The sequence below is a fragment of the Nothoprocta perdicaria genome, unplaced genomic scaffold, assembly GCF_003342845.1.
Source record: "Nothoprocta perdicaria isolate Ctin4 unplaced genomic scaffold, notPer1 scaffold_103, whole genome shotgun sequence".
NCBI classification, from domain to species: domain Eukaryota; kingdom Metazoa; phylum Chordata; class Aves; order Tinamiformes; family Tinamidae; genus Nothoprocta; species Nothoprocta perdicaria.
The window spans coordinates 1,807,936-1,817,799 of NW_020454128.1; the positions used below are offsets into that span (position 1 = coordinate 1,807,936).

Below are 9,864 nucleotides of genomic sequence, written 5' to 3' on the forward strand. Positions count from 1 at the left end.
TGGGGCTGCAACCCGCTGCATGCAACCTGATGCAACCCGCTGCATGCCATGGGGCTGCAACCTGCTGCATGCCGTGGGGCTGCAACCTGCTGCATGCTGTGGGGCTGCAACCCGCTGCGTTCAACCTGCAGCATGCCGCAGGGCCGCACGCTGCACCGGTGTGCGGGGTTCGAACAGGGCAGCCAGGGCTGCGGGACACGAGGGGAGCAGGAACGTGACAGTCATATTTGTCCATGGCCAGCACAGATTCCTAGTGGGGGGACCCTGCACGGGAGCGCAGGGGTTGTTGGGGCAGCAGTGGCCACCACCGGGTCTGGAGACAGGGACACGGCTGCCCCCAGTGCCAGCGCCTGCAGGGCTGGAGGCCTCCCTGCTACAGGGTTCTATTTAAGACTAGGATCACTTGGGGTATTTAGTTGTGGGGGCGGAAAGAAAGAGATGGAGACACGTTGATGGCGGGAAAGCTGAGACACTGAACACAGATCCATGCAAAAGTCGGTTCGAGAGGAATAGAAAATCTCCGTGACTAAAGCTAAGCCCAGGTCCTAGCTGTTATTCAAACTAGCTACAGTACAGGTGGTTTGGGCGCAGGACACGCGGTTTGGGCGCATCCCTCTGCGGGAGGGCCTCGGCTTGGGCGGCGCGCGGGCGCTACGCGCTCGGCGGGGCGGCGCGCTCGGCGGGCGCTGCCGCGGGGCCCTCACCTCGCAGCTTCCTCAGGTAGAGCTTGAGCTTCTGGGGCTCGCCGAGGCGCCGGCGCACGAAGTCCGCGCGCGCGGCGCCCTGCGCGCACTGCTCCGTCTGCAGCAGCTGGAACAGGCTGGCCATGTTGGGCCCGATCTTCTCCATCAAGCTGTCCTTGATGGTGCTCACAGTCTCTTCGTCACACTCCAGCAAGCTCCTCACCAGCTTGTTGTAGTATCTGCGCGAGAGGCGGCGGCCGTTACGCGATGCGGCCGTGGGCAGGAGCAAAGCCCCTTCCCTCCCGCCCTCCGCGTTCGCGGGATGGGATGAGGCTCACGGGACGGGACAGAGCCCGTGGGACAGGACGGGACAGAAAGGGGGTTGTGGGATGGGACGGACAGGATGGGATGGGGCTTATGGGACGGGACGGGGCTCGCGGGTTCCCCTGTCCGGTTTGGATGGAGGAGAGTGGCACCGCCAGGAGCTCCCGCCCGGCCGCGGCCCGGGAAGGGCTTCCTGGTGGGAAGCAGGAGGAGAGGAGAAGTCGCAGGGCCACCACTGCCTGCGGCTTCTGGGAACTGGTTTCAAGTCTTTAAGGTCACCATGACATTTTTCCATAGGAGCGGAGAGGGGGGCAACCTGTGGGAGGCGGAGGGGAAGGAAGAGGGAAATGAGCGTTCGCAGTCAGAGCCCTTCCCACCGGCTCGGCGCTCCTGCAGCCCCGAGCCGCAGGACGCCTGGGCCCCCTACGCGGGAGCTCTCTCATGCAGGGACATATGGGTGCAAAGCGCAGCCCGTGGGGCTGTTTGGAGCCGGGTTCCCGTGGGTGCCGCGCGCTGCTCGGCGCCCGTGAGCGCCCTGCGGCAGCCGGCCTGGGAGCGCGAGCAAAGAGTCTTTCCTTGTGCGCTGCTCCTGCCGCCAGATTAAATCACAGGAAGATGCTATGACCTTTAACTACTTCCCCTCGGCGCCGCAGGCCAAGCGGCACATTCCTGTTCCATGGCTATGTCGGGACAGGGGCTGGGAAAGCAGGATGCTTTCGGAGACCTTAACGTAAACTATTAGCTGGGAAATCCTGCTGCTTTTGTTACTCAGCGTGTCATAATATCCTCTGGCTTTGAAACCAGCGGTGCCGACCAGGCTCGCGGGGGTTGTCCCCAAGGCTCACGGGTGTCCCTGCATCCCTGGGGGAAGGTTTGGACAATCCTCTCTGCAGCAGCCGGGGGAAGGCGGCAGAAGAGCCCAGCTTAAGCTGCAGCTTTGATAGCACCCAGTTCACTCGGACAACCCTTCCTTACAGCACCTGCCTCCCCACGGTGCAAGCTCTGCTGCAGGAGGGTTTCCTGCAGTAAATCCACACAGGCCGGAGTACAGCCTCTCCACAGCTCTGGCATCCCCTGCCAGGAAAGGTCCGTAGGGCTCAGAGGCTGCCAGACTAAAGCTGCTCAAGTGGCTCCTCGGAGAGGCGCGAGCGGCCGCCCGGCTCGCTGCGGTCACGCTCCAAGCCCGGGCGCAGCCGCTCCGAACGGTCCCTTCCAGCCCCATCACCAGGCTCAGCACCAGGCCTTGGAGGCCGGAGGCTCCTGGGCCTCCCTTATGCCTTGTCCTTGCGGGATGGGGACAGCAGGGCCGCCCATTTCTGTGGCCTTTGCCACCGAGAAGACAACAGGGGCCAAACGCTGTCCAAGCTACCGCACAGCCTTATACGAGCAGCAAAGGGGAGATGCCCCAGGCCAAAGAGGAGAAAGAAGCTGTAATAGCTAGAGCAGCTCTGCAAGACACTGTGTGGGTCTACTTTGCATTATATCATACTCAGGTTACGAGAACGATTCTATTTAAACAAACTCCGGGCTATCAAGTAGTGCACGTCTAGTTAATTTTTGGCTTCTTCCCCGTGGGTGTTTATAAGAGCATTTACCAGCAAAAGAAGCACAAGAATGCTGGTAAAACTTAACAAGAATTTGAAGGGGCAGACAGTATTATTCAGGCTAAGCTGCATTAGGGCTTGCAGACAGCGAGCTGGAGTTAAGACAACTCAGTTCTTTTCTTTCTCTGCACTTCACATTCTTGCACGTGACCCCTATTGGCTCTGGAAAGTCTCACGTACCTGTTTGAGAACTGATTTGGAAGCTGGACGACCTCGGTGATTGCTTCGGGGTTTCGTTTTGCGATGCCGCACATGTCCAGCTTGCTGTAACACTCCTCCTGCACCTCCGAGATCATTCTTTGGAACATGGAGCACCGCCGGATGGCGAGGAAAACCTTGGACGTAACTCCGTTTGCAATGCACTTCAAGCTTTCTTTCACAAAAGCTTTGCCCTGCAAGCAGAATAAATAAATTGCAAGGCAGTTCATGGAAATCTGCGCGTTACCGGATGCGCTGCTGCTATGGGACCTGCTGGAGGCCACGCACCAGCACCTGCAAACCGGCCTCCGGACGCTCGCACGTGGCTGCGAGCCCAGCCCTGGCCAGCAGTTTCCGTTGGGATACAGAGAGCTCCCATTCCCAACGGGTTTTGGCCACAGAATCCCGCACAGCAGCGGGCCAGCCAGCGCCAGCACCGCGGATGGGCTGGTTGTGCCCTGCGCGAGGGCGCCGAGCCGCTCGCTGCGCCCGGGGCGGCCGTGCCGGCGGCCCCTCTGCACCGCGGGGTGCTTGAGCTGCTTCCCAGCGTGCGCCCGGGGCCAGCACACGGGAACAAGGTGCTCGTGCGCACAGGGAGCGCCGAGGGAAGAGCGCTGGGGGAAGCGGCAGTTCCTCCGAGGCTACCCACGCTCCGGGGTGCACGGCCGCCCAAGGGGAACCTCTGCATTTACCCCGCAGAGGAACTGCAGCTCCATGCCCCGCTAGCCGCTCCCTGCCAGGTCTGCATGCACAGCGCGCACCATACGGAAAGCGGGCCGGAGGAAGGATCCCTGAAGGATGCATCCGTGGCCAGACCCGCACGCCGCGTGTCACGGCAGTGCCTAAGCAGCACAAGGGCCAGGACACTAAGGGTTGAGGCCATGCAGAGCAAACCCACGCGAGGCCAGAGCGACGAAGGCTCCCACTCAAAGCACCATGTTTCGGTGCCGCGGGCTCGAGTGAGGGCCGCAGGGTGGAAGCAAAGGGGCCGAGCGGGGCCGTACCTGCGTGTCGAACTTGGCGGCGCTGTACAGGAAGGACTTGCAGATGTCGTACATGCCGTCCGTGTCGCAGGTGGAGTTCTCCAGGCAGGCGAAGGCCCCGCAGCCCACCTGCAGCGCGCCGTTGAGGCAGCGCACCACCTCGGCTGCAAGGAGAGTGCCGTGAGCGTCGTGGCCCCCGCGCACCCCGGTGCCTTTCCAGAGCGCCCGCGGGGATTTGGGGTGCCCAGTGGGCAGCAGAGCTGTGGGAGAGCTAAGCGAGCGCCTGGGGATGGACACGGCCCGGCAGCACCGCCCAGCCCCGCATCCTGCCCAAGCTTCCTCGGGAAGGGCCGCCCCGCCGGGGAAAGCGGAGGTAACCGAGAGGACCATGTATAATTAAAGCCAGCGAGGCCGAGCGGGAGGTATCAGCTCACCCCGGCTTGGGGCGAGCAGACAGCGTGCGTTTCAGCGGTGAATCAGCAGTATTGCTGCGCTGCTGCCCTGAAGTTCGCAGGGATTAACCTTTTTTGGTAAGCCGAACATCTGTCCCCGTATGTGCCTGTGCGAGGCCCGGCATTACTTTTGCAGCTCATGTTACGAGACATTCCTTCGGGGGAAACGCGACGGCAGCGCCGCGCGGCGAGGTGCGGGCTGGGGAAAGGGAGCCCTTGCGCTCAGCCCACGGGCGCACACCTTGCCGAGCACCACGCCGCAGCCTCCAGGTATATCCTACAACCGGGATCTTTAAGGAAAAGGAAAAATACACCTCCCTTATGCCTCCCTGCTGCTGAGCTACTGCTTGCGTGCTGGAAGCGGGGAATATTTGGTAAGCTCGGAGCTCCCGGTGCCGGAGCGGAGCTCCCGGCGCAGGTTCAGCCCCTAACTTTGCCCCGGCAGACCCGGGCGCTCCCGGCGCTCATTGTTTTAGGCAGGAGCAGGAGGGAGACCCTATGTTTCTATAGCAACCGAATACAAAAGGAGCAGCCACCCCGCTCCAACTGCAGAGCTTGTGGAGCTAAAATAAGGCAGCTGTTAATGAGCTCCGAATTAGAGACCTAATATCATCTCAGCGCACGAGGAGGCAGATTTTTGATTTCTATTGCTGAAGACAACGCAGCCAACTCATCCAGGCATCTGGAGCGCGCGGAGCGGAGATGTCCAGCGCGGACTTGCCAGCAATTATTCTGCCCATTGTAAACGCGAGTTTGCGAAATGTCACCACCGGATTTTTATGGTACCAGCGAAGCGATAGCAATCAGCTGTGGGAATAAACGCTAGCAGGGGACAGTTTCTAGGTTACTGCGTTCTTCCCGGCGGCACATCCCTCTCCCTGCTCTTTGAACAGGGCAGAGCAAGGGCTCCGTCCAGTTTCCCAGGGTTGGAGCAACTTGCGAGGACGCGAGGCATGCAGCAGCAGCGACGGGGAAGCCGAGCCGCTTCCCGAAGCGGGGGAAAGTGCCCGGGAGCGGCGCGGGCGCCGCATCCCGCACGCGGCGCCCCGGTGGCCGGGCGGAGCGGCGCGGGGGGCCCTTACCGGAGCTCTGCGCGGCGCCGCGGGCTTTGCGGGGGCTCACGGAGTCATTGTGCTCGGCGTCGAGGGCGGCGGCGGCGCCGAGCAGCAGCGGCAGCAGCAGCAGCCCGCACTTGCGGAGCATTCTCCGGCAAGTTGCCGCGCTGCGGCGGCCCGCGCGCCCGCTCCGCGCTCCGGCTCCGCCAACGGCGCGGCCGCCGCAGGACGAGCGTGCCGGGCTGGGAAGCGCTGGCCCCGCTCCGCCGGCCCCGCTCCGCCGGCCCCGCCGCCTCCCGCGCGCTGGGGGCCCGGCCGCCGGCGCGGGGCTTTTATAGCCGCCCTTATCGGTCCCTCCGCGGCCGCGGAGCCAATCCGCAGGCGCCGGGCACAGCCAATGGCAGCCGCCACTCATTCAAGCCCCAGAAAACGGCAACTTCGCAGGAAGAATATTTTCCAGGCAATTAAAAGTACCTGCCAAGTGCGGCGAGCGGGAGCCGCTCCGCTCGACGGGCGCTTTGGGAGGCGCACGTGGGGACCGGCGTGTGCACCCCGCGTGCCCGGGATGCGGCTTCGGCAGAGCCTCGGCAGCAGCACGAGGCTGGGACAGCGGGGAGAGCAGGAAAGTGTATGGAGAAATAAGGTCTGCAGATCAAAAGTTGTGAATCCCCATGGTCTAGGACAAGGCATACTCCCATAGCAAACGCGGCTGAACAGAGAGTCCTGATTCCCCTAGGATCGAGCATCTCTCCCATTCTGATCCGAGCTATCAAGGAAACAAACTTGAGTGGATTCACCCGTTCACAGCAGTTATGTTGCCCCTGGACCGGTTCTTACAGAGGGGGTTTGAGCAAGGAGCATCCCCCCAGTGCAAATTCATTCGGGTTTACAAGTGGCCGGGTTAAAGAAACATTCAACAAGGAAGCAATTTAGAGCAGAACAGAAGTAGCCTCTTCCTTAGCAGATCCCCAGCGACGGCATCTGCTGCTTTCTCTCAGCAGGGCCTCCCTGTGCCGAGGTCTGGCAGCCGGAGCGGATGCCCAGTGGGGCCACCCAACCCTGCCAAGTGCTCCCCAGGTTCTCTGCTCAATAGGGCTAGTCCAGTTTTCTAGGGGGAACAATCCCATAGGGTTTGATCCCCATGGGAATCAAACTGGCTGCCACTCTGTGCCCCATGCTCTGGGTGTCCCTGCTTGAGCACGGGGGTTGGACTAGATGATCTCTAGAGGTCCCTTCCAACCTCAACCATTCCGTGATTCTGTGAAAACCAGCTCTGGAATGGACCTGACTGCTCCATCATGTTGCCCCTCATCTGGTCTCTCCTTTGGGCACGTCACCCCTAGCTCTGGTGGGGACACGGGGCGGTGGGGCCGCATCCGCTCTCATGTTCATCCTGGGCCAGCCCCGTCACCATTCCCGCTCCAAGGGCAGCAGGCACGGAGAGCAGCGCCGCGATCCCCCCTGGTCACTCCCAGCCATCCAGGAGCTCCTCTCGTCCTGGGTACCCCACTTTCCAACAGGGGAAAGCCCAGCAGGGCAGGAGGCAGCGGCGAGCACACTGCAAGGACACCGGGAGCCGAGAGGAGCCGCCCCGAGTGCCCTTTCCCTTCCCATGGGGTCCACCAAGCAGCACTGCATCCAGATAACCTGTTCAACACCCACCACGAGGCTCCTCCGAGTTGGTCACCAGCGCAAACGAAGCCAAGGGACAAGACTTCTCATGTTTCTGCGCTGCACCATTTATCCACTTTGCCCAATTTGATTTTTTAATAAAAGCAATTATGTAGTTTGGTGTATTTCTGCTGGGCTGCTCTTGTAGCTTGCAAAGGCAATGCCTGATGAAAAGCTATTATTAATAATAGCCCGGTGTTATTTGAAATCCTATGCTCTAAATCCTGAGTGCCTGCTCCAACGGGATCTTGATTGAGACCAAATGTGCATCACATATCAAACGCACGGGGAACTTCCAGCGCTAGCGGCGGGTGCTGCGCCCGGCTGCTCTGCGGGACGCTCGTCCCGGGAAGGTAAAAGACCTGTGACAATCTCAAGCTTTTGCCCCTACAAAACCCATCCCGAGGGGAGATGGGAGGCCCAGCACCAGGCACCCTGATTTTCAGTGAGCTCAGGCACCCCACAGGCCCCTTCCCTCCTATGCAGCTCTCCAGGGTGGACAACCCAAAACTGCTCCTTTGGGCTGCATGAGAGTTGATGCCGAACCCTGATTTCCAGGGGCTTTGGGCAAGACCTTCGCTCAGCACCACTATATCTCCCTGAGACTCCCCTTGCAACCATTTTTGACCCAGAAGCAAAACAGAACAACAACAAAAAACCCCACTTGCAGAAAATATTTCCTTCCCCCTGCTCCAGAGGCTGATGACACCAGCAAATATCTAAATAGTTTCTTGCAAAGGCTTGCCTTAACCAGAAAGAGGATCTCTCATTAAAGCATAAAATTAAACACTTCAGAACAAAGCTATTGGCACATTAATATGGAGATTCTGCCTCCCCCCCTTCATCAAAATGCATTAGCCCTTCATGTGCAATTTGCATTGGAAAGCGTAGGAGCCACATAGCATTAACAGCTGTGAAATTGGTGTCATTCTTAAAGGTTAAAATAAACCCAGCTATTCTCTAAAGCTGCCAAGCATTTCTTTGCAAGATGTATGGCCAGAGCCTCCGTGAATCATGAATTTGCTTTTTTTGTGCGCTGTGGAAGGATCCCTTGCCGCGTACAGGAGGCCAGAGCGTTCCTCTCGCAGGAGCCTCGCGCAGCCCATGCGCCGAGGCCAGGAATTATCCAGCAATCCGCACTTTAATTTGCACAGCAGCCCATTAAGCAGGGAATGGGTATGGCAGCCTCTCCACTTCACTCTTGAGAAAAGTCTCTTGAAAGTTCTCTAGCCAATGGTTACCGGAATTTGTTTTGCAAGAGCATCATTTTGCACTTTTTCTTTTCATTTCTATAACAAGGCAGGGATCCTGAAGTCAGTATTTTAAACATGCTGGTTACTACTGTCCAGAACATTTAACATGAGAATCATTCTTTCCCTGGGATTTTTCAGAAGCTAGAGAGATTTTTCTCATGGAAAATCTATTAATTGCCAAGTCATGAATAACAACGTCCTGTTAAATCAGAGGAGTGAAGCGAGTAGGGCACAATCCAAAACGTATAGATGCAAGTGGAAAGGTCCCCTTGGGGCTGCGCCCTGCTCTGGGGCAGAGGAATGGGAACGGCTGCAGAATGGGCTGCAAAGATGCAACCCTTGGGCTGTGCAGATGCACCCTGGCGAGCACCGTGCTGCAGGACTGGGGCAGGTTGGGCGATTGCAAGGACTCGACCGCTCCTGTGTCACTCCCGTTGGCGAGCGTTTACATGCAGCCGTGCACGGGGGCCTCGGAGGCGCCGTCCTCCCGGGCCGGACCCACACGCACCCCACGGGGGGCTTTGTGCCCGGGCAGCGCCTGTGCCGCGAGGCGCCGGCTCCATCAACCGCTCCTGCAGCCCGGCAGGCAGAACGGCTTCCCACTGGAGCCTCGGCACGGAGCTGCCTCGCACAACACACACATACACAGGCATTTTTAAAAGACGATGGAAACGTTGTCCGTATTTCCAACCTGGAGGAGATTCCAGACCTCTCCTCCAGGCCAACTTTCTCCCTATAGGGTTCCTGGCAAAACTGCCTCAGCAATCTCAGAACAGGTCCCCACGGCCACCCCCAACTCAGCCACATAGGCTGCACTTTGTCCTCTTGGCAGCTTTACCATCCAGGGCGTGCTGGGCTCGCACAGGGCTGGTTTGGACACTGGGCTTATGCAGGGCTGATCTGCAGTGCGCTGGGTTCATGCAGAGCTGGTTTGGATGCTGGGCTCACGCAGGGCTGGTTTGCAGCGCTCTCAGCTCATGCAGGGCTGCTTTGGACACTGGGTTTGCACAGGGCTGGTTTGGGTGCTGTGGTCGTGCAGGGCTGGTTTGCAGCACGTACCCACCTCGCGCAGGGCTGGTTTGGATACTAGGCTCATGCAGGGCTGGTTTGCAGCACTCTCAGCTCGTGCAGGACTGGTTTGGACACCGGGCTCACACAGGGCTGCGCGGAGCAGAGGCTGGTGATGCTCCACGATGCTTCGCAATGCTCCACAATGCTCCGCGATGCTCCGTGCTCATCCCGCTCAGCCACCGTGCTTCGTCACTGCACCTCGCACCTACTTTGAAGCCGGCAGCTCTGAAGAACGTATCGTGGTTTCCAAGCCGGCTTCCCCCCCTCCCCGGCTTCTGATCAAAAGTGAACTTAAAATAGAAGAGGAAAAGGGCTTGCATAAATATCTGACAGCTGCTCCGAGCTTTCTCGCTAGCACAGGAGCATGCAGAAAAGCACAGAACATGACTCTTAGCTTAGTCAGAAGACCCATTTTGGCCCGTTTATTAGTTTAGGAAGCAGGAGAGGTGTTAGCAAGGTAGGCAGCAATGGGAGTCTAAGCAGATAAGTGCCTAAAACAAGGGCTCTGGGGAGATGGGACTCAGAGCTGCGTGCTGTGAACCACCCCTGAGAAACAGAGACATCACTGAA

At 59.4% G+C, this 9,864-nt stretch overlaps 1 protein-coding gene across 1 annotated transcript; it reads right to left on the reverse strand.

Moving 5' to 3' along the window:
• Positions 1 to 651: 651 nt before the first annotated feature.
• On the reverse strand, positions 652 to 5,714 carry STC1 (stanniocalcin 1). The gene is made up of 4 exons (XM_026043236.1): positions 5,327 to 5,714; positions 3,814 to 3,956; positions 2,792 to 3,003; positions 652 to 922 (listed from the first exon to the last, which is right to left on the reverse strand). The coding sequence occupies exons 1-4, from the start codon at positions 5,712 to 5,714 to the stop codon at positions 652 to 654; spliced, it is 1,014 nt and encodes a 337-aa protein (XP_025899021.1).
• Between the last annotated feature and the right edge of the window lie 4,150 nt (positions 5,715 to 9,864).

Excerpts from the sequence above, each read along its gene's own strand:
- STC1 (XM_026043236.1), bottom strand. The coding sequence starts at position 5,714 with ATGAGTGGCGGCTGCCATTGGCTGTGCCCGGCGCCTGCGGATTGGCTC. Across the intron at positions 3,957-5,326 it reads CGGCGCCGCGCAGAGCTCCG|CCGAGGTGGTGCGCTGCCTC; the intron begins GTAAGGGCCCCC and ends CTCTCCTTGCAG. Across the intron at positions 923-2,791 it reads CCAAATCAGTTCTCAAACAG|ATACTACAACAAGCTGGTGA; the intron begins GTACGTGAGACT and ends CCTCTCGCGCAG.